The 27,500-nt window shown below is 46.2% G+C and overlaps 1 protein-coding gene across 4 annotated transcripts in view; it reads left to right on the top strand.

Moving 5' to 3' along the window:
• Nucleotides 1–27,500, top strand: part of micu1 (mitochondrial calcium uptake 1) — a 110,907-nt gene that overhangs the window by 79,167 nt on the left and 4,240 nt on the right. For all 4 annotated transcript variants that reach the window (XM_046368472.1, XM_046368470.1, XM_046368469.1 and 1 more), the window contains 6 exons: nucleotides 33–147; nucleotides 4,310–4,392; nucleotides 7,518–7,635; nucleotides 8,315–8,397; nucleotides 13,834–13,971; nucleotides 21,730–21,838. In XM_046368472.1, coding sequence (XP_046224428.1) covers nucleotides 33–147; nucleotides 4,310–4,392; nucleotides 7,518–7,635; nucleotides 8,315–8,397; nucleotides 13,834–13,971; nucleotides 21,730–21,838 — 646 coding nt within the window. The remainder of the gene's footprint in view (nucleotides 1–32; nucleotides 148–4,309; nucleotides 4,393–7,517; nucleotides 7,636–8,314; nucleotides 8,398–13,833; nucleotides 13,972–21,729; nucleotides 21,839–27,500) is intronic.

Below are 27,500 nucleotides of genomic sequence, written 5' to 3'. Positions count from 1 at the left end.
TCTTTCTCTCTCCCTCTCTTCCTGATGAGTAGAAGATTTCCCAGGAGAGGGAGAAGTTTGCGGATGAGGACAGTATCTTCTTCACACTGGGAGAGTGTGGTCTCATCTCCTTCTCTGATTACATCTTCCTCACTACCGTGCTCTCTAGTAAGTCACACACACACACACACACACACACACACACACACACACACACACACACACACACACACACACACACACACACACACACACACACACACACACACACACACACACACACACACACACACACACACACACACACACACACACACACACACACAGGCCTCTCTTTGGACCTGACTCTCACACAGACAGACCGACCGACAAGTGGTGGTGACACCGAGGTTGTGGGTTCAATTCCCACACATACTACTGAACCCATGTTGATGTGGTTTTTTAATTATTTTATTTATTTCACCTTTATTTAACCAGGTAGGCCAGTTGAGCACAAGTTCTCATTTACAACTGTGACCTGGCCAAGATAAAGCATAGCAGTGTGAACAGACAACACAGAGTTACACATGGAGTAAACAATTAACAAGTCAATAACACAGTAGAAAAAAAGAGTCTATATACATTGTGTGCAAAAGGCATGAGGAGGTAGGCGAATAATTACAATTTTGCAGATTAACACTGGAGTGATAAATGATCAGATGGTCATATACAGGTAGAGATATTGGTGTGCAAAAGAGCAGAAAAGTAAATAAATAAAAACAATATGGTGATGAGGTAGGTGAAAATGGGTGGGCTATTTACCAATAGATTACGTACAGCTGCAGCGATTGGTTAGCTGCTCAGATAGCTGATGTTTGAAGTTGATGAGGGAGATAAAAGTCTCCAACTTCAGCGATTTTTGCAATTCGTTCCAGTCACAGGCAGCAGAGAACTGGAACAAAAGGCGGCCAAATGAGGTGTTGGCTTTAGGGATGATTAGTGAGATACACCTTCACTACATGTGTGCAGTGAAGGCCTGAACCCAGATGATCGAGTGCCTTCAGAAGTATTCACACTCAGCCTCCCGAGTGACACCGCGGTCTAAGGCACTGCATCGCAGTGTTCGAGGCGTCACTGCAGACCCAGGTTCGATCTCGGGCTGTGTCACAGGGAGACCCGTAGGGTGGCGCACAATCGTCCAGTTTAGGGCGGGCTTTACTTGGCTCATCGCACTCTAGCGACTCCTTGTGGCGAGCCGGGCGCCTGCAGGCTGACTCCGGTCGTCAGTTGAACTCCGACACATTGGTGCAACTGGCTTCTGGGTTAAGCGGGCAGAGATGAAACGAGATTAAAATATGTATTCACACCCCTTTTGTTACAATGTGGATTAAAATAGATTTAATTGTAATTTTGTTGGTCCACGATCTGTCCAAAGTAGAATAACAATTCTAACATTTTGTTTAACCTTCTACGGCTGCTGTACAGGGATCAACATCAGTGGAACTTTCAGAGTGACAACTAATAGTACTCGATACAACTCAAACTTTCATTAAAACACACATGCAGGGTACTCAATTAAAGCTACACTCGTTGTGAATCTAGCCAACATGTCAGAATTTTAAAATGCTTTTCGGCGAAAGCATGAGAATTTATTATCTGATAGCATGCAACCCCCGAAATCCCCAAAGGGGACGTAAACAAAAGAATTAGCGTAGCCGCCGCTACACAAAACGCAGAAATAAAATATAAAACATTCATTACCTTTGATGAGCTTCCTTGTTGGCACTCCTTCCCATAAACATCACAATTGGGTCTTTTTTTCAATTAAATCCGTCCATGTATACCCAAAATGTCCATTTATGAAGCCCATCTGATCCAGGAAAAAACTGCTTTCCAAAACGCAACGTCATTTTTTAAAATTAACAAAGTTGCCTATAAACTTTGACAAAACACTTCAAACTACTTTTGTTAGTTAACTTTAGGTATTAGTAAAAGTTAATAATCGATCAAATTGATCACGGGGCGATCTGTATTCTATAGCAGCAAGTCTTGAAATCATGGTCCATATTCTCCCTTTCATTACTTCCTCCGGTGTACTCGACGACAGGAAGTGCCTATTTCTCATTTGACCAAGGATTAACTTCAACCCAATTGCCAAGACTGGCGACATCGTGTGGAAGCTGTAGGAACTGTAAACTGGATGCTAACTATTTTCCCTTGCCATAGACAATACAGAGACTGGCAGAGTGATATTTTTTGTGAACAGTTTTCCTCCTACACACGTTCTGTTATAGTCACAGACTATCATCCAGAAGGCGAGGTCAGTACAGGTGCATCAAAGCCGGGACCGAGAGACTGAAAAACAGCTTCTATCTCATGGCCATCAGACTGTTAAACAGCCACCACTAACATTGAGTGGCTGCTGCCAACACACTGACTCAACTCCAGCCACTTTAATAATGGGAATTGATGGGAAACGATGTAAAATATATCACTAGCCACTTTAAACAATGCTGCCTTATATAATGTTACTTACCCTACATTATTCATCTCATATGCATACGTATATACTGTACTCTATATCATCTACTGCATCCTTATGTAATACATGTATCACTAGCCACTTTAACTATGCCACTTTGTTTACATACTCATCTCATATGTATATACTGTACTTGATACCATCTACTGTATCTTGCCTATGCTGCTCTGTACCATCACTCATTCATATATCCTTATGTACATATTCTTTATCCCCTTACACTGTGTATAAGACAGTAGTTTTGGAATTGTTAGTTAGATTACTTGTTGGTTATCACTGCATTGTCGGAACTAGAAGCACAAACATTTCGCTACACTCGCATTAACATCTGCTAACCATGTGTATGTGACAAATAAAAATGAGATTTGATTTAACCAGTTTTATAAACTTCAGAGTGTTTTCTATCCACACATACTAATCATATGCATATACTATATTCCTGGCCTTTCTAACAGGACGTTGAAATTTTGAGCGATTTTTAACAAAAAGCTGAAAAAGTTTGCAGCCTCTTTAAGAGGTTTTAAGAAAGAAAACCGTAATGTATTTTGATTACATAAGTATTCCCCCCTGAGTCAATACATGTTAGAATCACCTTTGCCAGTGATTTAGAGCTGTGAGTCTTTCTGGGTAAGTCTCTAAGAGCCTTCCACACCTGGATTGTACAATATCTGCACATTATTATATGTAAAAAATAAAATAAATAAAAAATTAAGCTCATAAATTGGTTGTTGATCATTGCTAGACAGAAAATACATTTTAAAGACTTGCCGTAGATTTTCAAGCCAAATTAAGTCAAAACTGTAACTAGGCCACTCAGGAACATCCAATGTTGTCTTAGTAAGCAACTCCAGTGTAGATTTGGCCTTGTGTTTTAGGTGATTGTCCTGCTGAAATGTGAATTTGTCTCAGTGTCTGTTGGAAAGCAGACTGGACCTGTTTTCCTCTCGGTTTTTGCCTGTGCTTAGCTCTATTTAGTCTATTTTATCCTAAAAAACGCCCTAGTCCTTGCTGATGACAAGCATACCCATAACATGATGCAGCCACCACTATGATTGAAAATATGCTACTCATTTATGTGTTGTACAAACATAAATGAACTTTATGTCCTGAATACAAAGTTAAGTGCCCTTCTTTGCGAGGCATTGGAAAACCTCCCTGGTCTTTGTGGTTAAATCTGTGTTTTAAATTCACTGTTTGACTGAGGGACCTTACAGATAATTGTATGTGTGTGGGGTACAGAGATGAGGTAGTTATTAAAAAATTGTGACTTGTTAAGCAAACCTTTACTCCTGAACTTATTTAGGATTTCCATAACAACGGGGTTGAATACTTATTGACTCAAAACATTTCATCTTTTCATTAATAAAAAAAAAAAGTGAATATTCCTAAAAACCTAATTTGAGGTATTGTGTGGAGACCAGTGACACAATCTTAATTCAATCTGTTTTTAAATTCAGGTTTTACCACAGCAACTTGTGGAAGTAGGCAAGTAGTGTGAATACAATCTGAAGGCTCTGTAGGTGTTGGTCTCATGTTGTGAATTACTCCTGTGAGTCATTATTATTTGTCACTCCCATAGAAATAAAAGGAGCGGAATGGACGAAGGCCCAAATGAAGACCCTGTATTTGTTTTGTGTGTGTTTGTACTTGTTCCTGGTGCAGTGGAATCAATGGGAACAATCAACGCTGCTAATCTGCCACTTCTGGCAAACCCAGAGCAAATGATCAAAGTATTTGAAGGAGAGTTGATGTAATATTTGAACCATGAGATGTAATGTAGCGTTTCTCCCCTGTGTGTTTCTCTCTCAGCGCCCCAGAGGAACTTTGAGATCGCCTTCAAGATGTTCGACCTGAACGGAGATGGAGAGGTGGACCTGGAGGAGTTTGAACAGGTCAACACACAACTATAGCAATACCATCATACAGCCCTCATAAGCAGCTGTCTTTTGGCATTACGGTCAATACTACGCCCATTACGGTCTATACTACGCCCATTACGGTCAATACTACGCCCATTACGGTCAATACTACGCCCATTACGGTCAATACTACGCCCATTGGTCAATACTACGCCCATTAGTCAATACTACGCCCATTACGGTCAATACTACGCCCATTGGTCAATACTACGCCCATTAGTCAATACTACGCCCATTACGGTCAATACTACGCCCATTACGGTCAATACTACGCCCATTACGGTCAATACTACGCCCATTACGGTCAATACTACGGCCATTACGGTCGATACTACGCCCATTAGTCGATACTACGCCCATTAGTCAATACTACGCCCATTAGTCAATACTACGCCCATTAGTCAATACTACGCCCATTGGTCAATACTACGCCCATTAGTCAATACTACGCCCATTACGGTCAATACTACGCCCATTAGTCAATACTACGCCCATTAGTCAATACTACGCCCATTACGGTCGATACTACGCCCATTAGGGTCAATACTACACCCATTAGGGTCAATACTACGCCCATTAGTCAATACTACGCCCATTAGTCAATACTACGCCCATTAGTCAATACTACGCCCATTACGGTCGATACTACGCCCATTACGGTCGATACTACGCCCATTACGGTCGATACTACGCCCATTACGGTCGATACTACGCCCATTACGGTCGATACTACGCCCATTAGTCGATACTACGCCCATTAGGGTCAATACTACGCCCATTGGGGTCAATACTACGGCCATTACGGTCAATACTACGCCCATTACGGTCAATACTACGCCCATTACGGTCAATACTACACCCATTAGTCGATACTACGCCCATTACGGTCGATACTACGGACATTAGTCAATACCACGGCCATTAGTCAATACTACGGCCATTAGGGTCAATACTACGGCCATTACAGTCGATATTACGGTCAATACTACGCCCATTACGGTCAATACTACGCCCATTAGTCGATACTACGCCCATTACGGTCGATACTACGGCCATTAGTCAATACCACGGCCATTAGTCAATACCACGGCCATTACGGTCGACGCCACATTGCTAACGGCGTCAATAGAACAGGACTCCAGACCTGGATCACATGACGTTATTAGCTCACACACAGGCCTTACGACGTTTTTGTTCGGGATGAACGACGAGGGGCCGTGGAGTCCTGTACCATGAGTTTATTAGAAAACAGTTAGTACCCTTTCGACCAATCAGAATGATCTAGTCAGCCAAGCTGTGAAACGCGCACACACACATCTGGCTGACTAACTGAGACCCCTGTAATTGTGTTCAATATCCTGTCATATTGCATAGACAAATGTTTTGAGACCGCAGGCTGTATCAGTATCCATACCATCTGGTAGGGGCTGTTATATAGATATAGATAGATATATATATATCAAAAAGAAGAGAAGGTATAGATACATACACACGACACACAGTGGCTGCATAACAAATCACACCCTGTCCCTATAAAGTGCACTACTCCCCATTGGGTGTAGTCTAAAGTAGTGCACTATATAGGGAATAGGGTCCTGGTCTAAAGTAGTGCACTATACTGGGATTAGGGCTCTGGTCTAACGTAGTGCACTATACTGGGATTAGGGCTCTGGTCTAACGTAGTGCACTATACAGGGATTAGGGTGTCATTCAGGACAACAGAGAGGTGTAACACTGTATATAGTGTCTCCCTCTGATTTAATTTGTTCCACCTCTGGCCACTTTCACATGACACTCTCAGAAAGAGCAGATGTATTTATTTTTCCTGCGATTTTTCCTGCGATTTTTCCTGCGAGTTCATTCTTTTGTATGTCAAACTGTGAAAGAATAATTGGTTGAGGCCCATAATGGAATCCTCTTGCACGACACACTGTGCTCTCTCCGTGAAGCTAAATGATGTTGATAGAAGTACGTTTGGTTCATGTGGGATTGATTTCAGTATAATACAATCAATTATTTGGCTTAATTACGTTTTGATTGGATCAAAGGATCAGCCAGTGGCATTCACAGATTAAATGATTAAGTTTGTAATGGTTTTAATTGGTCCATATCAAGACCGTTTCTTTTCCCACAGGTCTCAGACCGGTATGGGCATGTATCATCGGGACCGTTCCACTGCTGACAACACTGTTGTAATAATGCCCCACCTCTCCCTCCCTCCCGCTCTCCTCTCTCTCTCTCTCTCTCCTCCCCCCCTCTCTCTCTCCTCTCCTCCCCCTCTCTCCTCCCTCCCCTCCCTCTCCCCCCCCTCTCTCCTCCCTCTCCCCCCCTCTCTCCTCCCTCCTCCTCCCTCCCTCTCTCCTCCCTCCCTCTCTCCTCTCCTCCCCCTCTCTCTCCTCCCTCCCTCTCTCCTCCCTCCCTCTCTCCTCTCCTCCCCCTCTCTCCCCCCTCTCTCCCCTCCCCTCCCCCTCTCTCTCCCTCCCCCTCTCTCCTCCCTCCCTCTCCCCAACCCATTCTCTCTCCTCCCTCCAACCCATCTCTCTCTCCTCCCCCCTCTCTCCTCCCTCCCTCTCCCCAACCCATTCTCTCTCCTCCCTCCAACCCATTCTCTCTCCTCCCTCCAACCCATTCTCTCTCTCCTCCCTCCCTCTCCCCAACCCATTCTCTCTCCTCCCTCCAACCCATTCTCTCTCCTCCCTCCAACCCATTCTCTCTCCTCCCTCCAACCCATTCTCTCTCCTCCCTCCAACCCATTCTCTCTCCTCCCTCCAACCCATTCTCTCTCCTCCCTCCAACCCATTCTCTCTCCTCCCTCCAACCCATTCTCTCTCCTCCCTCCAACCCATTCTCTCTCCTCCCTCCAACCCACTCTCTCTCCTCCCTCCAACCCACTCTCCCTCCTCCCTCCAACCCACTCTCTCTCCTCCCTCCAACCCACTCTCTCTCCTCCCTCCAACCCACTCTCTCTCTCCTCTCCTCCCTCCAACCCACACTCTCTCTCTTCTCCTCCCTCCCCTCAGGTCCAGAGTTTCCAAAGCAAGTGAAGTAGATAATCAACAGTAAAAGCTAATAGAGTAAACATCTCTCTCTCTCCTCAGGTCCAGAGTATCATCAGGTCTCAGACCAGTATGGGGATGCGTCATCGAGACCGTTCCACTACGGGTAACACCCTGAAGACTGGCGGCTGCAGCTCTGCTCTTACCACATACTTCTTCGGTCAGTTAGTCAACCAATCAATCAACCAGTCAGTCAACCAACCAGTCAGTCAGCCAGTCAGTCAGCCAGTCAGTCAGCCAGTCAGTCAGTCAGTCAGTCAGCCAGTCAGTCCATTTATCAACCAACCAGTCAGTCAGTCAGTCAATCCATTTATCAACCAACCAGTCAGTCAGTCAGTCAATCCATTTATCAACCAACCAGTCAGTCAGTCAGTCAATCCATTTATCAACCAACCAGTCAGTCAGTCAGTCAATCCATTTATCAACCAGTCAGTCAGTCAGTCAATCCATTTATCAACCAGTCAGTCAGTCAATCCATTTATCAACCAGTCAGTCAGTCAATCCATTTATCAACCAGTCAGTCAGTCAATCCATTTATCAACCAGTCAGTCAGTCAGTCAATGAATCAGTCAGTCAGTCAGTCAGTCACTCACTCACTCACTCACTCACTCACTCACTCACTCACTCACTCACTCACTCACTCACTCACTCACTCACTCACTCACTCACTCACTCACTCACTCACTCACTCAGCTCGACACAGAAACAAATGCAAGGAAAACAATAAATAATAGCCTTAAATAAATAAACGAGGAAATAAACTGAAAGATGAGATGGATAAAACACCTGGAGTGAAAGGGCTTCCTTTTAAAAATGTCCACCGTTTCTTCTCTGTTCAGGTGCCGACCTGAAGGGCAAACTGACCATCGGCCATTTCCTGGAGTTCCAGAGGAAGCTGCAACACGATGTCCTTAAACTAGAGGTGAGGGGGCGGGGCAGAAACAGGAAGCTAGGAAGGAGGAGAGATTGAAGGCAGAGCGGTAAGAGAGGATAAACAGACAGGAGGAAGGACTGAGACTGGGTGGGAGGGACATGGAAGTATGGAGAGAGGGGGAAGGTAGGGAGGGAAGAGAGGATAAACAGACAGGAGGAAGGACTGAGACTGGGTGGGAGGGACATGGAAGTATGGAGAGAGGGGGAAGGTAGGGAGGGAAGAGAGGATAAACAGACAGGAGGAAGGACTGAGACTGGGTGGGAGGGACATGGAAGTATGGAGAGAGGGGGAAGGTAGGGAGGGAAGAGAGGATAAACAGACAGGAGGAAGGACTGAGACTGGGTGGGAGGGACATGGAAGTATGGAGAGAGGGGGAAGGTAGGGAGGGAAGAGAGGATAAACAGACAGGAGGAAGGACTGAGACTGGGTGGGAGGGACATGGAAGTATGGAGAGAGGGGGAAGGTAGGGAGGGAAGAGAGGATAAACAGACAGGAGGAAGGACTGAGACTGGGTGGGAGGGACATGGAAGTATGGAGAGAGGGGGAAGGTAGGGAGGGAAGAGAGGATAAACAGACAGGAGGAAGGACTGAGACTGGGTGGGAGGGACATGGAAGTATGGAGAGAGGGGAAGGTAGGGAGGGAAGAGAGGATAAACAGACAGGAGGAAGGACTGAGACTGGGTGGGAGGGACATGGAAGTATGGAGAGAGGGGGAAGGTAGGGAGGGAAGAGAGGATAAACAGACAGGAGGAAGGACTGAGACTGGGTGGGAGGGACATGGAAGTATGGAGAGAGGGGGAAGGTAGGGAGGGAAGAGAGGATAAACAGACAGGAGGAAGGACTGAGACTGGGTGGGAGGGACATGGAAGTATGGAGGGGGAAGGTAGGGAGGGAAGAGAGGATAAACAGACAGGAGGAAGGACTGAGACTGGGTGGGAGGGACATGGAAGTATGGAGAGAGGGGGAAGGTAGGGAGGGAAGAGAGGATAAACAGACAGGAGGAAGGACTGAGACTGGGTGGGAGGGACATGGAAGTATGGAGAGGGGGAAGGTCCTTCAGAGGATAAACAGACAGGAGGAAGGACTGAGACTGGGTGGGAGGGACATGGAAGCTGTAATGTGGAGAGAGGGGGAAGGTAGGGAGGGAAGAGAGGATAAACAGACAGGAGGAAGGACTGAGACTGGGTGGGAGGGACATGGAAGTATGGGAGAGGGGGAAGGTAGGGAGGGAAGAGAGGATAAACAGACAGGAGGAAGGACTGAGACTGGGTGGGAGGGACATGGAAGTATGGAGAGAGGGGGAAGGTAGGGAGGGAAGAGAGGATAAACAGACAGGAGGAAGGACTGAGACTGGGTGGGAGGGACATGGAAGTATGGAGAGGGGGAAGGTAGGGAGGGAAGAGAGGATAAACAGACAGGAGGAAGGACTGAGACTGGGTGGGGAGGGACATGGAAGTATGGAGAGAGGGGGAAGGTAGGGAGGGAAGAGAGGATAAACAGACAGGAGGAAGGACTGAGACTGGGTGGGAGGGACATGGAAGTATGGAGAGGGGGAAGGTAGGGAGGGAAGAGAGGATAAACAGACAGGAGGAAGGACTGAGACTGGGTGGGAGGGACATGGAAGTATGGAGAGAGGGGGAAGGTAGGGAGGGAAGAGAGGATAAACAGACAGGAGGAAGGACTGAGACTGGGTGGGAGGGACATGGAAGTATGGAGAGAGGGGGAAGGTAGGGAGGGAAGAGAGGATAAACAGACAGGAGGAAGGACTGAGACTGGGTGGGAGGGACATGGAAGTATGGAGAGAGGGGGAAGGTAGGGGGAAGTGTGTGTGTGTGTGTGTGTGTGTGTTGGGGGGGGTATATTTGGCGTGTGTGAATTGATGAAGTGTCACTGAGGGTCAGTCCTTGAGGAGGCTGTCTGAGCCTTTGTTCCTTCATTGTCACAGTGACTGTCCCCCTATCTCATCTATACCCCCCCCACCCCACATACCTACTCTCTGCCTCCACAGCGCTGCTGAAAAGCTGCAACACAAAAACAGTGTTCTTTTTTTGTCAAACTGCCAGTACACTGCACTCTGTATAAAGTGATCACATCAGTGCAGGACCATTTAGTTCATCACTGTAATCACGGTTAATTATTTCCTGTTGAAACCACAGTCCCTGTAATGATGTTGTGGTCTGGTGCTCTGATGGGAACGCAGGCGGAGTTGTCCTCCTCGTATGTTCGTCTCTCGACGTTCGATTGGTGGAGATATGATCATTGTGACACGGCAGTGTTCTAACGTGGATAATTCTTCTTCTTTGTTTAGTTCTCCTCCTCCTCTCTCTCTCTCGGTCTCTTTCTAAGAGGTGGTAATCACTGAGCCAGAAGCTCTTCTTAGGTTAATTCATCCACTTTAGAAACACTCTCTCTCTCTTGTTCCTTTTCTCTCTTGTTCTCTCGTTCCTTTTCTCTCTTGTTCTCTCATTTTTGTTCTCTCATTTTTGTTCTCACGTTCTCTCGTTCCTTTTCTCTCTCGTTCTCTGTTCTCTCGTTCCTTTTCTCTCTCGTTCTCTCGTTCCTTTTCTCGTTCCGTTCTCTCGTTCCTTTTCTCTCTCGTTCTCTCGTTCCTTTTCTCGTTCCGTTCTCTCGTTCCTTTTCTCTCTCGTTCTCTCGTTCCTTTTCTCGTTCCGTTCTCTCGTTCCTTTTCTCTCTCGTTCTCTCGTTCCTTTTCTCGTTCCGTTCTCTCGTTCCTTTTCTCTCTCGTTCTCTCGTTCCTTTTCTCGTTCTGTTCTCTCGTTCTGTTCTCTCGTTCCTTTTCTCGTTCTGTTCTCTCGTTCTGTTCTCTCGTTCCTTTTCTCGTTCCTTTTCTCTCTTGTTCTGTTCTCTCGTTCCTTTTCTCTCTCGTTCTCTGTTCTCTCGTTCCTTTTCTCTCTCGTTCTGTTCTCTCGTTCCTTTTCTCGTTCCGTTCTCTCGTTCCTGTTCTCTCGTTCCTTTTCTCTCTCGTTCTCTGTTCTCTCGTTCCTTTTCTCTCTCGTTCTCTCATTCTCTCGTTCCTTTTCTCTCTCGTTCCTTTTCTCTCTCGTTCTCTCGTTCCTTTTCTCTCTCGTTCCTTTTCTCTCTCGTTCTCTCGTTCCTTTTCTCGTTCTGTTCTCTCGTTCCTTTTCTCTCTCGTTCTCTCGTTCCTTTTCTCGTTCTGTTCTCTCGTTCCTTTTCTCTCTCGTTCTCTCGTTCCTTTTCTCTCTCGTTCTCTCGTTCCTTTTCTCTCTCGTTCTCTCGTTCCTTTTCTCTCTCGTTCTCTCGTTCCTTTTCTCTCTCGTTCTCTCGTTGCTTTTCTCGTTCTGTTCTCTCGTTGCTTTTCTCGTTCTGTTCTCTCGTTCCTTTTCTCTCTCGTTCTGTTCTCTCGTTCCTTTTCTCTCTCGTTCTGTTCTCTCGTTCCTTTTCTCTCTCGTTCTGTTCTCTCGTTCCTTTTCTCTCTCGTTCTGTTCTCTCGTTTCTTTTCTCTCTCGTTCTGTTCTCTCGTTCCTTTTCTCTCGTTCCTGTTCTCTCGTTCCTTTTCTCTCATTCCTTTTCTCTCTCGTTCTCTCGTTCCTTTTCTCTCTCGTTCTCTGTTCTCTCGTTCCTTTTCTCTCTCGTTCTCTCTGTTCTCTCGTTCCTTTTCTCTCTCGTTCTCTGTTCTCTCGTTCCTTTTCTCTCTCGTTCTCTGTTCTCTCGTTCCTTTTTTCTCTTGTTCTCTCGTTCTGTTCTCTCGTTCCTTTTCTCTCGTTCCTTTCTCTCGTTCCTTTTCTCTCATTCCTTTTCTCTCTCGTTCTCTCGTTCCTTTTCTCTCTCGTTCTCTGTTCTCTCGTTCCTTTTCTCTCTCGTTCTCTGTTCTCTCGTTCCTTTTCTCTCTCGTTCTGTTCTCTCGTTCCTTTTCTCTCTTGTTCTGTTCTCTCGTTCCTTTTCTCTCTCGTTCTCTCGTTCCGTTCTCTCGTTCCTTTTCTCTCTCGTTCTGTTCTCTCGTTCCTTTTCTCTCGTTCCTTTTCTCTCTCGTTCTGTTCTCTCGTTCCTTTTCTCTCGTTCCTTTTCTCTCTCGTTCTTTTCTCTCGTTCCTTTCTCTCGTTCCTTTTCTCTCTCGTTCTGTTCTCTCGTTCCTTTTCTCTCTCTCGTTCTCTCGTTCCTTTTCTCTCTCGTTCTCTCGTTCCTTTTCTCTCTCGTTCTCTCGTTCCTTTTCTCTCTCGTTCCTTTTTCTCTCGTTCCTTTTCTCTCTCGTTCTCTTGTTCCTTTTCTCTCTCGTTCTCTCGTTCCTTTTCTCTCTCGTTCTCTCGTTCCTTTTCTCTCTCGTTCTGTTCTCTCGTTCTCTCGTTCCTTTTCTCTCTCGTTCTCTCGTTCCTTTTCTCTTTCTTTCAATTCAATGTGCTTTATTTGCATGACGTAACAATGTCCATATTACCAAAGCTTACGTTGGATATTTCCAATATGAAAATAATAAGAATCAAAATTGTCAACGTGACAACAGTAACAGCAATAACCAAGGGTCAAAATAACCATACACTGAACAATAACAATAAGCATACAGTAGAGGACATGTGCAGGTTGATTGGTCTGTCAGACACTGTCCCTCAACTTATGGCAGGCAGCAATGTAGTGCGCTGCCAACCCACAGCTCTCTGCGTCCTCCCCCAACAGGACGGGTAGACTATCCTCATCAGAGAGGTCTTTGAAACCTTGAATAAGGGTTTTAAATTTGGGGAAATGACACTCTCTAATTGTTTTATATTTTTAACATTTTGTCAGGAAATGCAGCTCTGTCTCAGGTTCTGCTGTGGTGCAGTGGTTGCACAGCCTTTCCTCTACAGGGAGCCAGGTTCTGCTGTTGTGCAGTGGTTGCACGGCCTTTCCTCTACAGGGAGACAGGTTATGCTGTGGTGCAGTGGTTGCACGGCCTTTCCTCTACAGGGAGCCAGGTTTTCCTGTGTCTACCCTTCTCAATAGCAAGGCTGTGCTCACTGAGCCTGTACTTTGTCAAGGTTTTTCTAAGGTTTTGATCAGTAACCATGGTCAAATAGTTATCCAGTGTAATGTCGATTTAGGGCCAGATAGCACTGCATTTTGCTTTGTGTTTGTGTTTCCCAATAAGTAATGTAGTTTTGTTTAGACTGTGTTGTAATTTGTTTTATTCTGATTGATTGGATGTTCTGGTCCTGAGGCTTCAGTGTGTTAGTAGAACAGGTTAGTGAACTCAGGACCAGCTGGATGAGGGGACTGAGGTTTCAGTGTGTTGCGCAATCGGGAGAGAAGGGCTTTGGTCAAGAACCCGATGGTCACTCTGACAGAGCTCCAGAGTTCCTCTATGGAGATAATATAATTATAATGGATAATAATAGCAACCTGTCTCTCTCCCCTCCCACTCTCTCTCCTCTCTCTCTCTCTCCCCCACTCTGTCCCCCCCCTCTCTCTCTCCAGTTTATGCGTAACGACCCAGTGGATGGGTGCATAACAGAGAGACAGTTCGGAGGCATGCTGCTGTCCTACAGTGGAGTCCAGTCACGTAAACTCAAACAGATGCAGAAGGGACTCAAGAAGATGTTCAAAGATGCTCAGGTACTGAGACAGACTGACACGTAATACATCACAGTGAAGGGGTAGAACATCTCTCTCTCTCTCCCCTCTGTCTCCTCTCTCTGTCTCTCTCTCTCTGTCTCTCTCTCTCTCTGTCTCTCTCTCTCTCTGTCTCTCTCTCTCTCTCTCTCTCTCTCTCTCTCTCTCTCTCTCTCTCTCTCTCTCTCTCTCTCTGTCTCTGTCTCTCTCTGTCTCTCTCTCTGTCTCTGTCTCTCTCTGTCTCTCTCTCTGTCTCTGTCTCTGTCTCTCTCTCTGTCTCTCTCTCTGTCTCTGTCTGTCTGTCTCTGTCTGTCTGTCTCTCTCTGTCTGTCTCTGTCTTTCTGTCTCTCTGTCTCTCTCTTTCTGTCTCTCTCTCTCTCTTCGTATTTACAATGATGGCCTACCGGGGAACAGTGCCTTGTTCAGGGGCAGAACGACAGATTTTTACCTTGTCAGCTCGGATATTCGATCTAGCAACTTTTCGGTTACTAGTCCAACACTCTGACCACCTGCCGCCCCTACACTCTAACCACTAGGTTACCTGCCGCCCCTACACTCTAACCACTAGGCTACCTGCCGTCCCTACACTCTAACCACTAGGTTACCTGCCGCCCCTACACTCTAACCACTAGGCTACCTGCCGTCCCTACACTCTAACCACTAGTCTACCTGCCGTCTCCACACCTGGGCCAAATAGCATTCTAGTTTGCTCTGTTTTTTTGTTAATTCTTTCCAATGTGTCAAGTAATTATCTTTTTGTTTTCTCATGATTTGGTTGTGTCTAATTGTGCTGTTGTCCTGGGGCTCTGTGGGGTGTGTTTGTGTTTGTGAACAGAGCCCCAGGACCAGCTTGCTTAGGGGACTCTTCTCCAGGTTCATCTCTCTGTAGGTGATGGCTTTGTTATGGAAGGTTTGTGAATCGCTTCCTTTTAGGTGGTTGTAGAATTTAACGGCTCTTTTCTGGACGTTGATGATTACAGGGTATCGGCATAATTCTGCTCTGCGTGTATTATTTGGTGTTTTACGTTGTACACAGAGGATGGTTTTGCAGAATTCTGAATGTAGTGTCTCTGTAGTGTCTCTGTGTCAGGTCAACTGCGTACAGAGAACCTACTTCTGTCTCTCTGTCTGTTCTGAGTTGCTACTTAGGTGTTCATTGATGCCAAGGAGATATCTGTACAAGGGGACAGCTGTCTCTGTCTCAACCCCACACCTGTGTGTGTCTCCCGGTCTCAACCCCACACCCGTGTGTGTCTCCCGGTCTCAACCCCACACCCGTGTGTGTCTCCCGGTCTCAACCCCACACCCGTGTGTGTCTCCCGGTCTCAACCCCACACCCGTGTGTGTCTCCCGGTCTCAACCCCACACCCGTGTGTGTCTCCCGGTCTCAACCCCACACCCGTGTGTGTCTCCCGGTCTCAACCCCACACCCGTGTGTGTCTCCCGGTCTCAACCCCACACCCGTGTGTGTCTCCCGGTCTCAACCCCACACCCGTGTGTGTCTCCCGGTCTCAACCCCACACCCGTGTGTGTCTCCCGGTCTCAACCCCACACCCGTGTGTGTCTCCCGGTCTCAACCCCACACCCGTGTGTGTCTCCCGGTCTCAACCCCACACCCGTGTGTGTCTCCCGGTCTCAACCCCACACCCGTGTGCGTCTCCCGGTCTCAACCCCACACCCCTGTGTGTCTCCAGGTCTCAACCCCACTCAGGCAGAGGTTCTCATAACAGGAGAATCTGTTATGGATAAACCTGCTCTCACAATGGAACTCTCTCTATCCCTCTATGGCCTCTTCTCTCCTCTATATATGCTCGATTGTGTCTGTCTCTCTCTCTTTCTCTCTCTCTCTCTATCCCTCTATGGCCTCTTCTCTCCTCTATATATGCTCGATTGTGTCTCTCTCTCTATCCCTCTATGGCCTCTTCTCTCCTCTATATATGCTCGATTGTGTCTGTCTCTCTCTCTTTCTCTCTCTCTCTCTATCCCTCTATGGCCTCTTCTCTCCTCTATATATGCTCGATTGTGTCTGTCTCTCTCTCTTTCTCTCTCTCTCTCTATCCCTCTATGGCCTCTTCTCTCCTCTATATATGCTCGATTGTGTCTGTCTCTCTCTCTTTCTCTCTCTCTCTCTATCCCTCTATGGCCTCTTCTCTCCTCTATATATGCTCGATTGTCTGTCTCTCTCTCTTTCTCTCTCTCTCTCTATCCCTCTATGGCCTCTTCTCTCCTCTATATATGCTCGATTGTGTCTGTCTCTCTCTCTTTCTCTCTCTCTCTCTATCCCTCTATGGCCTCTTCTCTCCTCTATGCTCGATTGGTCTCTCTCTCTATCCCTCTATGGCCTCTTCTCCTCTATATATGCTCGATTGTGTCTGTCTCTCTCTTTCTCTCTCTCTCTCCTCTCTCTCTCTCCTCTATATATGCTCGATTGTGTCTGTCTCTCTCTCTTCTCTCTCTCTCTCTATCCCTCTATGGCCTCTTCTCTCCTCTATATATGCTCGATTGTGTCTGTCTCTCTGTCTTTCTCTCTCTCTCTCTATCCCTCTATGGCCTCTTCTCTCCTCTATATATGCTCGATTGTGTCTGTCTCTCTGTCGCTCTCTCTCTCTCTCTCTCTATCCCTCTATGGCCTCTTCTCTCCTCTATATATGCTCGATTGTGTCTGTCTCTCTCTCTTTCTCTCTCTCTCTCTATCCCTCTATGGCCTCTTCTCTCCTCTATATATGCTCGATTGTGTCTGTCTCTCTCTCTTTCTCTCTCTCTCTCTATCCCTCTATGGCCTCTTCTCTCCTCTATATATGCTCGATTGTGTCTGTCTCTCTCTTTCTTTCTCTCTCTCTCTCTCTCTCTCTCTCTCTCTCTCTCTCTCTCTCTCTCTCTCCCTCTATGGCCTCTTCTCTCCTCTATATATGCTCGATTGTGTCTGTCTCTCTGTCGGTCTCTCTCTCTCTCTCTCTATCCCTCTATGGCCTCTTCTCTCCTCTATATATGCTCGATTCTGTCTGTCTCTCTCTCTCTCTCTCGAGGAGAATTATTGAGTTCATACAGCCAGCTGCTTCTCTCTCTTCCCCTCTCTCCTTCTCTCTCTTCCACCCTTCCCCTCTCCTTCTCTCTCTTCCTCCCTTCCTGTCTTCCTCTCTCTAGGAGAATTATTGAGTTGATACAGCCAGCTGCTCCTCTCTCTCTTCCCCTCTCTCCTCCTCTCTCTCTTCCCCTCTCTCTTCCTCCCTTCCTGTCTTCCTCTCTCTAGGAGAATTATTGAGTTGATACAGCCAGCTGCTCCTCTCTCTGCTGTCAGCTCATTCAGCAGTGTGTGTGTGTGTGTGTGTGTGTGTGTGTGTGTGTGTGTGTGTGTGTGTGTGTGTGTGTGTGTGTGTGTGTGTGTGTGTGTGTGTGTGTGTGTGTGTGTGTGTGTGTGTGTGTGTGTGTGTGTGTGTGTGTGTGTGTGTGTGTACGTGTACGTGTGTGTGTGTACGTGGGTGTAAAGCTTGCTTCCCCTGTCATGCTACCCCCTTCTCTGTGTCACACCGTTGAATAGAAGTCTCCTAACTACAGGAGCGTAATCAGAGCTGTGTGTGTGTGTGTGTAATCAGTCTCTGGTCATGATAATGTTTAACTGAGTTTCACAGCAATAAAATCATTTGAAGCAGAATTCCTATTAGCACTGAAACGTCTAGGCCTGTAGGGACCATCATTCTGATGGCAACTTTCTAACATTCAGTAACATTCATTAACATTCAGTAACATTCAGTAACATTCAGTAACATTCATTAAAACATTCATTAAAACATTCATTAAAACATTCATTAACATTCAGTAACATTCATTAACATTCAGTAACATTCAGTAACATTCAGTAACATTCATTAAAACATTCATTAAAACATTCATTAAAACATTCATTAACATTCATTAACATTCAGTAACATTCAGTAACATTCAGTAACATTCATTAACATTCATTAACATTCAGTAACATTCATTAACATTCAGTAACATTCAGTAACATTCGGTAACATTCGGTAACATTCATTAAAACATTCATTAACATTCAGTAACATTCAGTAACATTCAGTAACATTCGGTAACATTCGGTAACATTCGTTAACATTCGTTAACATTCATTAATGCATTTCATATATGCCATTGCTAAAATAATCATTTGAAGGTGTTAAGTAGTAACATTACAATAAGATTATTTGTCTCATTTCAAGTAGCAAAATAGCATTTTCGTTAGTTTGTTACTGTAGGCAATATGTAAGAACAAAACCCCACAAAAAAAACACCTAATTCAACGGCTTAGTCTTATTATTTTGTTCCAACAGATATGTTTCATAGTTGTAACATGCTAGCGGCTTATTTTTAGGTTTTAATTTTAAAAATTAAAAATACCCCGACCATGAAGACGCACAGTCAGCAACCACATGTGGTCAGATGAAAACATCAGTGGCCTTAACCATCACCGTAGCCTTAAACATCACCGTGGCCTTAAACATCACCGTGGCCTTAAACATCACCGTGGCCTTAAACATCACCGTGGCCTTAAACATCACCGTGGCCTTAAACATCACCGTGGCCTTAAACATCACCGTGGCCTTAAACATCACCGTGGCCTTAAACATCACCGTGGCCTTAAACATCACCGTAGCCTTAACCATCACCGTGGCCTTAAACATCACCGTGGCCTTAAACATCACGGTAGCCTTAAACATCAGTGGCCTTAAACATCACCGTAGCCTTAACCATCACGGTAGCCTTAAACATCACCGTGGCCTTAAACATCACCGTAGCCTTAAACATCACCGTGGCCTTAAACATCACCGTGGCCTTAAACATCACCGTGGCCTTAAACATCACCGTGGCCTTAAACATCACCGTGGCCTTAAACATCACCGTAGCCTTAAACATCACCGTGGCCTTAAACATCACCGTGGCCTTAAACATCACCGTGGCCTTAAACATCACAGTGGCCTTAAACATCACCGTGGCCTTAAACATCACCGTGGCCTTAGACATCACGGTAGCCTTAAACATCACCGTAGCCTTAAACATCACCGTGGCCTTAAACATCACCGTGGCCTTAACCATCACCGTAGCCTTAAACATCACCGTAGCCTTAACCATCACGGTAGCCTTAAACATCACGGTAGCCTTAAACATCACCGTGGCCTTAAACATCACCGTGGCCTTAAACATCACCGTGGCCTTAAACATCACAGTGGCCTTAAACATCACCGTGGCCTTAAACATCACCGTGGCCTTAAACATCACCGTAGCCTTAAACATCACAGTGGCCTTAAACATCACAGTGGCCTTAAACATCACCGTGGCCTTAAACATCACCGTAGCCTTAACCATCACCGTGGCCTTAACCATCACGGTAGCCTTAAACATCACCGTGGCCTTAAACATCACCGTGGCCTTAAACATCACCGTAGCCTTAAACATCACCGTGGCCTTAGACATCACGGTAGCCTTAAACATCACCGTAGCCTTAAACATCACCGTAGCCTTAAACATCACAGTGGCCTTAAACATCACAGTGGCCTTAAACATCACGGTAGCCTTAAACATCACGGTAGCCTTAAACATCACCGTGGCCTTAGACATGACCGTAACCTCAGTGGCCTTAAAGGTCTATCGCGTAGCTCGTGCGCCAGAAGTCTGTCCTGATGAAGTCTCTTCAAGCAGTCGATACACTTGCGGCCACATCAAGCTTCTTGTAGAACACACATGCGGTGAAGTGAAGAAATGATCCACGGTGATATTTGTCCCCCTTACCAACCGAAGGTTGCGCATCATCACCGTATTCTCCGACACCTGCTGCCCCCATGTGAATATTTTCAGCGTCGCTTCCTTCCTGCTCTGTCTCACCGTTTCATTCGATGGTGGTACAGGTACCTGCTCAGTCTGTACCGTTCAGTAGGGGGAAGGTCATTAAACACATAAAGATAGGTTGAATTTACAATGTTGTTTGTTCTCTGGTTGCCTTTTTCTCATGGCAACAGGTCACAAATCTTGCTACTGTGATGGCACACTGCACTATTTCACCTGACAGATATTATCAATGTATTATCATGCGTAGAATGTATGCACACATGACTGTAAGTCGCTTTGGATAAAAGCGTCTGCTAAATGGCATATATTATTATTATTATTATAAATATATTATAATGTTTGATTTGTTTTCGAGTTCTTTCTGTGCTCTGTGGAAGCCATGTCCGCCTTTGGCGGCCTCTCTCAATAGCAAGGCTATACTCACTGAGTCTGTACATAGTCAAGGATTTCCTTAAGTTTGGGTCAGTCACAGTGGTCAGGTATTCTGCCACTCTCTGTTTAGGGTCAGTCACAGTGGTCAGGTATTCTGCCACTCTCTGTTTAGGGTCAGTCACGGTGGTCAGGTATTCTGCCACTCTCTGTTTAGGGTCAGTCACAGTGGTCAGGTATTCTGCCACTGTGTACTCTCTGTTTAGGGCCAGTCACAGTGGTCAGGTATTCTGCCACTGTGTACTCTCTGTTTAGGGCCAGTCACAGTGGTCAGGTATTCTGCCACTGTGTACTCTCTGTTTAGGGCCAGTCACAGTGGTCAGGTATTCTGCCACTGTGTACTCTCTGTTTAGGGCCAGTCACAGTGGTCAGGTATTCTGCCACTGTGTACTCTCTGTTTAGGGCCAGTCACAGTGGTCAGGTATTCTGCCAAATAGCATTCTAGTTTGCTCCGTTTTTTGTTGTTGTTGATTCTTCCCAGTGTGTCAATAAATTTTTTTCTCATAATTTGGTTGGGTCTAATTGTGTTTCTGTCCTGGGGCTCTGTTTGTGGACAGAGGCCCAGGACCAGCTGGCTGAGTGGACTCTTTTCTAGATTTGTCTCTCTGTAGGTGGTGGTGGGGGGGTGTAATAGTCTGATGTTGATACTGCAGAGTGTTTCTGAGATTGCTGTTGATGCAGACTCCACAGTAATTTCTGGGCTCAAATTTGTCTCCACTTTTGTGGATTGGGGTGATCAGTCCTTGGTTCCAAATGTTGAGGAACATGCGAGAGCCAAGGAGGATATTAGAGTTTAAGTAGCTAATTGAGATTCATGGTTTGCTTTATCCTTTTAATCTGTCTTTCTCTCCTAATCTGTCTCTCTCTCTCTCCTGTCTGTCTCTCTCTCTCTCTCCTGTCTGTCTCTCTCCTCTCTCCCTCTCTCTCTCCTGTCTGTCTCTCTCTCTCTCTCTCTCCTCTCTCTCTCCTGTCTGTCTCTCTCTCTCTCTCTCTCTCTCCTCTCTCTCTCTCTCTCTCCTGTCTGTCTCTCTCTCTCTCTCTCTCTCTCTCTCTCTCTCTCTCTCTCTCTCTCTCTCTCTCTCTCTCTCTCTCTCTCTCTCTCTCTCTCTCTCTCTCTCTCTCTCTCTCTCTCTCTCTCTCTCTCTCTCTCTCTCTCTCTCTCTCTCTCTCTCTCTCTCTCTCTCTCTCTCTCTGTCTCTCTCTCTCTCTCTCTCTCCTGTCTCTCTCTCTCTCTCTCTCTCCTGTCTCTCTCTGTCTGTCTCTGTCTCTCTCTCTCTCTCCTCTCTCTCTCTCTCTCTCTCTCTCTATAGGGCTCTACGTCTCTCTTTCTCTACTCTTCTCTCTCTCTGTCGAATCTCTCTCTCTCAGCTCTGAGTTTCTACCACATCTCCTCCATCGATAAAGGTCTGCCAACTCTCTCTCTCTCAGCTCCTCCTCTCTCTGTCTCTCTTCATCTTGTTATCTGTTTATATCATGTTAGTCTCACTGCTATAGGGCATTACGTTTGAGGAGGTGGAGAATTTCTTTACCTTCCTGAAGAATGTGAATGATGTGGATACAGCTCTGAGTTTCTACCACATGGCCGGAGCCTCCATCGATAAAGGTATGCTAACAACCGTCTCTCTCTCAGCTCCTCCTCAACCCGACCATTAACATCTTGTTATCTGTTTATATCATGTTAGTCTCACTGCTCCACAAGCCTGCAGCCCCACGGTCTCCCTGACGACACCTCCTCCTCCTCCTGGAGCGTGTTGTATGTTACTAGATGGATGAGTCCTGACGACACCACCTCCTCCTCCTGGAGCGTGTTGTATGTTACTAGATGGATGAGTCCTGATGACACCACCACCTCCTCCTGGAGCGTGTTGTATGTTACTAGATGGATGAGTCCTGATGACACCACCTCCTCCTGGAGCGTGTTGTATGTTACTAGATGGATGAGTCCTGACTACACCACCTCCTACTGGAGCGTGTTGTATGTTACTAGATGGATGAGTCCTGACTACACCACCTCCTCCTGGAGCGTGTTGTATGTTACTAGATGGATGAGTCCTGATGACACCACCTACTGGAGCGTGTTGTATGTTACTAGATGGATGAGTCCTGATGACACCACCTCCTACTGGAGCGTGTTGTATGTTACTAGATGGATGAGTCCTGACTACACCACCTCCTCCTGGAGCGTGTTGTATGTTACTAGATGGATGAGTCCTGATGACACCACCTCCTACTGGAGCGTGTTGTATGTTACTAGATGGATGAGTCCTGATGACACCACCGCCTCCTGCTGGTATAATAACACTACTGCACGTCTGCACCACAATCAAACCGCTAGCTACTGCATCTACAGAACAGCAAGGATATGGCTCCCTCAACCTTTCCCCTGCAAGCCAGTCACCGAGGACGAGTGGGGGGGGGAAAGAGGTGGAGGACGAGAGGGGGGAAGAGGTGGAGGACGAGAGGGGGAAGAGGTGGAGGACGAGAGGGGGAAGAGGTGGAGGACGAGAGGGAGGTGGAGGGGGAAGAGGTGGAGGACGAGAGGGGGAGGTGGAGGACGAGAGGGAGGTGGAGGGGGAAGAGGTGGAGGACGAGAGGGAGGTGGAGGGGGAAGAGGTGGAGGGGGAAGAGGTGGAGGCGAGAGGGAGGTGGAGGGGGGAAGAGGTGGAGGACGAGAGGGAGGTGGAGGGGGGAAGAGGTGGAGGACGAGAGGGAGGTGGAGCTTGTTGTTTTCAGCCTATTACTTCAGAGGCCTGTTAGCCAGTCAGAGCACATCTGAGACATCAACCCAGCAGTGTCAGAGGTCGACTAGAGAGGAGAGTGTTGCTTCCAGCACGTCACTGTCAAAGTTGTACTTACTATGACTGGGATATCGCGCTACCTTATGATGACTCACTAACTGTAAGTTACTCAGGATAAGAGCCTCTGTTAAATGACTCACTAGATATGACTCTCTGTTAAATGACTCACTAGATATGACTCTCTGTTAAATGACTCACTAGATATGACTCTCTGTTAAATGACTCACTAGATATGACTCTCTGTTAAATGACTCACTAGATATGACTCTCTGTTAAATGACTCACTAGATAAGACTCTCTGCTAAATGACTAAAATGGCAAAGTAAAATGTCTGTGGACCTAGGATGGAATTTAAGGATTTTGAGCACTATTAAAGTCCATTTCTACCCACCCGGGTCATGAAAGCCCATTTCTACTTACCCGGGTCATGAAAGCCCATTTCTACTTACCCGGGTCATGAAAGCCCATTTCTACCCACCCGGGTCATGAAAGCCCATTTCTACCCACCCGGGTCATGAAAGCCCATTTCTACCCACCCGGGTCATGAAAGCCCATTTCTACCCACCCGGGTCATGAAAGCCCATTTCTACCTACCCGGGTCATGAAAGCCCATTTCTACCTACCCGGGTCATGAAAGCCCATTTCTACCTACCCGGGTCATGAAAGCCCATTTCTACCTACCCGGGTCATGAAAGCCCATTTCTACTTACCCGGGTCATGAAAGCCCATTTCTACTTACCCGGGTCATGAAAGCCCATTTCTACTTACCCGGGTCATGAAAGCCCATTTCTACTTACCCGGGTCATGAAAGCCCATTTCTACCTACCCGGGTCATGAAAGCCCATTTCTACCTACCCGGGTCATGAAAGCCCATTTCTACCTACCCGGGTCATGAAAGCCCATTTCTACCTACCCGGGTCATGAAAGCCCATTTCTACCTACCCGGGTCATGAAAGCCCATTTCTACTTACCCGGGTCATGAAAGCTCATTTCTACTTACCCGGGTCCAAAATCTTATATGGGTTAATGGAAAATATCACATTTAACAGGGATCTCAGGCTTGTTTGGCACATCTTCTACCAGCAGGTCTGAAAAGCTTTGGGCTTGAATCCGTGATGGACCAGTTTCTACAGTTGTTCCCCATAGAGTCTCTCATTTCTCTAGTAATTCTCATAGAATCACAATGGAATTAAAATGCTAAATCATCCATCTGGGTTGTTGCTTTGAGACGGACAGACAGACAGACAGAAGGAGAGACAGACGGAGAGACGGAGAGAGGGACAGACGGAGAGAGGGACAGACGGAGAGAGGGACAGACGGAGAGAGGGACAGACGGAGAGAGGGACAGACGGAGAGAGGGACAGACGGAGAGAGGGACAGACGGAGAGAGGACAGACGGAGAGAGAGACAGACGGAGAGAGAGACAGACGGAGAGAGAGACAGACGGAGAGAGAGACAGACGGAGAGAGAGACAGACGGAGAGAGAGACGGACGGAGAGAGAGACAGACGGACAGACGGACAGACGGACAGACGGACAGACGGACAGACAGACAGACAGACAGACAGACAGACAGACAGACAGACAGACAGACAGACAGACAGACAGACAGACAGACAGACAGACAGACAGACAGACAGAATGATCACCAACCCATGTATATGCCACCCCAAGTCGCTGTCTCTCTCTCTGTCGCTGTCTCTCTCTCTCTCCCTATTTCCTTTCTCTCTAGTGTTGTGATCAATGTTCCTCATAGAGACTAAAGATATATTTTATCACCTTAATAATTGTTTTTTCACAGTACCTCTACTATTCTCTTCTGACCCACGAGCTGTTTGTCTGCTAGCTAGGCAGCCTATCTCTCTTCCTCTCCTCTCATCTCCTCTAGGATCTATGTTATTGATCCCAGCTGCCTCCGACTCCTGTTCATGTGTCCACTCTGTATTTAAAAAAAAAAACAACTATTTATTAGTTTACTCTCTGCAGTCATGCTAAATCCTCCTTTTCTCGTTCTCTCTCCTCCCTCAGCCGCTATGAAGCATGTGGCTTGATTTCTCTCCCATCCCTCCTTTTGTTCTCTCTCTCTCGCTCTCTTTACACCTCTCCTTCTCTCCCCCTCTGTCTCCCCCTCTGTCTCAAATCAATGGGCTTTATTGGCATGTGAAACATATGTTAACATTGCCAAAGCATGTGAAATAGATAATGAAAATTAACAGTAAACATTACACTCACAAAAGTTCCAAAAGTGTAAAGACATTTAAAATATGATGTGAATATAGTTAAAGTACAAAAGGGAAAATAAATAAATATAAATATGAGTTGTATTTACAATGGTGTTTGTTCTTCACTGGTTGACCTTTTCTTGTGATGAAACACTGTGGAATTTCACCCAGTAGATATGGGAGTTTATCAAAATCGGGTTTATTTTTAAAATTATTTTGTGGATCTGTGTAATCTGAGGGAAATATGTGTCTCTAATATTGGTCATGCGTTTGGCAGGAGGTTAGGAAGTGCAGCTCAGTTTCCACCTCATTTTGTGGGCAGTGTGCACATAGCCTGTCTTCTCTTGAGAGCCATGTCTGCCTTTCTCAATAGCAAGGCTATGATCACCGAGTCTGTACATAGTCAGCTTTCCTTAAGTCACTTCTCTTCAAATTAGCTGTTTCTGTTTTAGCCACATCCTTTTTGCTGACAGGTGTATAAAATCGAGCACAGAGCCATGCAATCTCCATAGACCAACATTGGCAGTAGAATGGCCTTACTGAAGAGCTCAGTGACTTTCAACGTGGCACCATCATAGGATGCCACTTTTCCAACAAGTCTGTTTGTAAAATGTTTTGCCCCGGTCAACTGTAAGGGCTGTTATTGTGAAGTGGAAACATCTAGGAGCAACAACGTCTCAGCCCTGAAGTGGTACTGAAGCGCGCAGTGCGTAAAAGTTGTCTGTCCTCGGTTGCAACACTCACTACCGAGTTCCAAACTGCCCCTGGAAGCAACGTCAGTATAAGAACTGTTCGTCGGGAGCTTCATGAAATGGGTTTCCATGGCCGAGCAGCCGCACACAAGCCTAAGATCACCATGCGTAATGTCAACCTTCATCTGGAGTGGTGTGAAGCTTGCTGCCGTTGGACTCTGGAGCAGTGGAAACACGTTCTCTGGAGCAGTGGAAACACGTTCTCTGGAGCAGTGGAAACACGTTCTCTGGAGCAGTGGAAACACGTTCTCTGGAGCAGTGGAAACACGTTCTCTGGAGCAGTGGAAACACGTTCTCTGGAGCAGTGGAAACACGTTCTCTGGAGCAGTGGAAACACGTTCTCTGGAGCAGTGGAAACACGTTCTCTGGGGCGATGAATCATGCTTCACCGTCTGACACTCTGACGGTCAGATCTGGGTTGGACAGATGCCAGGAGAACGCTACCTGCCACAATGCTTAGTGCCAACTGTAAAGTTTGGTGGAGGGGGAATAATGGTCTGGGGTTGTTGTTCATGGTTCGGGCTCCTTAGTTCCTGTTGAAAGGAAATCTTAGCGCAACAGCAGACAATGACATTCTAGACCTGATTCAATGCAGCCTGCGGAATCCTGCTCGGAGCACATAAAGAAGTTGCGATAGTACATTTTTTTTTTTTTTTAATGTGTTATTAAAATTAAAAGCCCAATTAATATTCACCTTTGTAATGATTTAACTCTCACCTCTTGTGGGACATTTATTTTCAAGGAGCGTAATAAATATCAACTGACAGGCTGACACACACGGCACAGTTACAAATAGTAGCTAGCTAGAAATTGCGCAGATATTTTTTTTTTCAAAGAAGTTGACAATGAATGTAGAGTGTTCCAGCAAGAGTGGACATCGAAATATATATATTTTGAGGTATCAGGGATAGCTGTGTGCAAAGGAAGCATTGCTGTCTTGAAAGACCACAACTTGTCCCGACACGTCCAGACGAAGCATGCAGAGAAATACAGGAATATGTCTTCTGAGCAGAGGACAGGTGCATCAAAAGAGTTGCTTTCTCAGTTGCAAAAGCAGCAAGGACTTTTCACAAAACTGCATTCAGCAAACAACGGAATTACGAGAGCTAGCTATGTACTGTCCCACAAAATTGCTAAACACAGCAAGGCGTTCGCTGAGGGAGAATGCGCACCAACGTGAGATGGCCGAGTTTGGGGGAAGGTGCTTTAAAAAGGTGTGAGGGACCTGAAGTCTGAGATGGTTTGAGTTTTTCCGAATGAAAGGAAAATATATGGATTTGCCTCAACTGAAACATAAAGAACGGTTGGCTGATCAACTGAAACATAAAGAACGGTTGGCTGATCAACTGAAACATAAAGAACGGTTGGCTGATCAACTGAAACATAAAGAACGGTTGGCTGATCAACTGAAACATAAAGAACGGTTGGCTGATCAACTGAAACATAAAGAACGGTTGGCTGATCAACTGAAACATAAAGAACGGTTGGCTGATC

The sequence above is a fragment of the Oncorhynchus gorbuscha genome, linkage group LG11 (assembly GCF_021184085.1).
Source record: "Oncorhynchus gorbuscha isolate QuinsamMale2020 ecotype Even-year linkage group LG11, OgorEven_v1.0, whole genome shotgun sequence".
In the NCBI taxonomy this organism is placed as follows: domain Eukaryota; kingdom Metazoa; phylum Chordata; class Actinopteri; order Salmoniformes; family Salmonidae; genus Oncorhynchus; species Oncorhynchus gorbuscha.
This window is presented reverse-complemented; position numbering and strand designations above follow the sequence as displayed.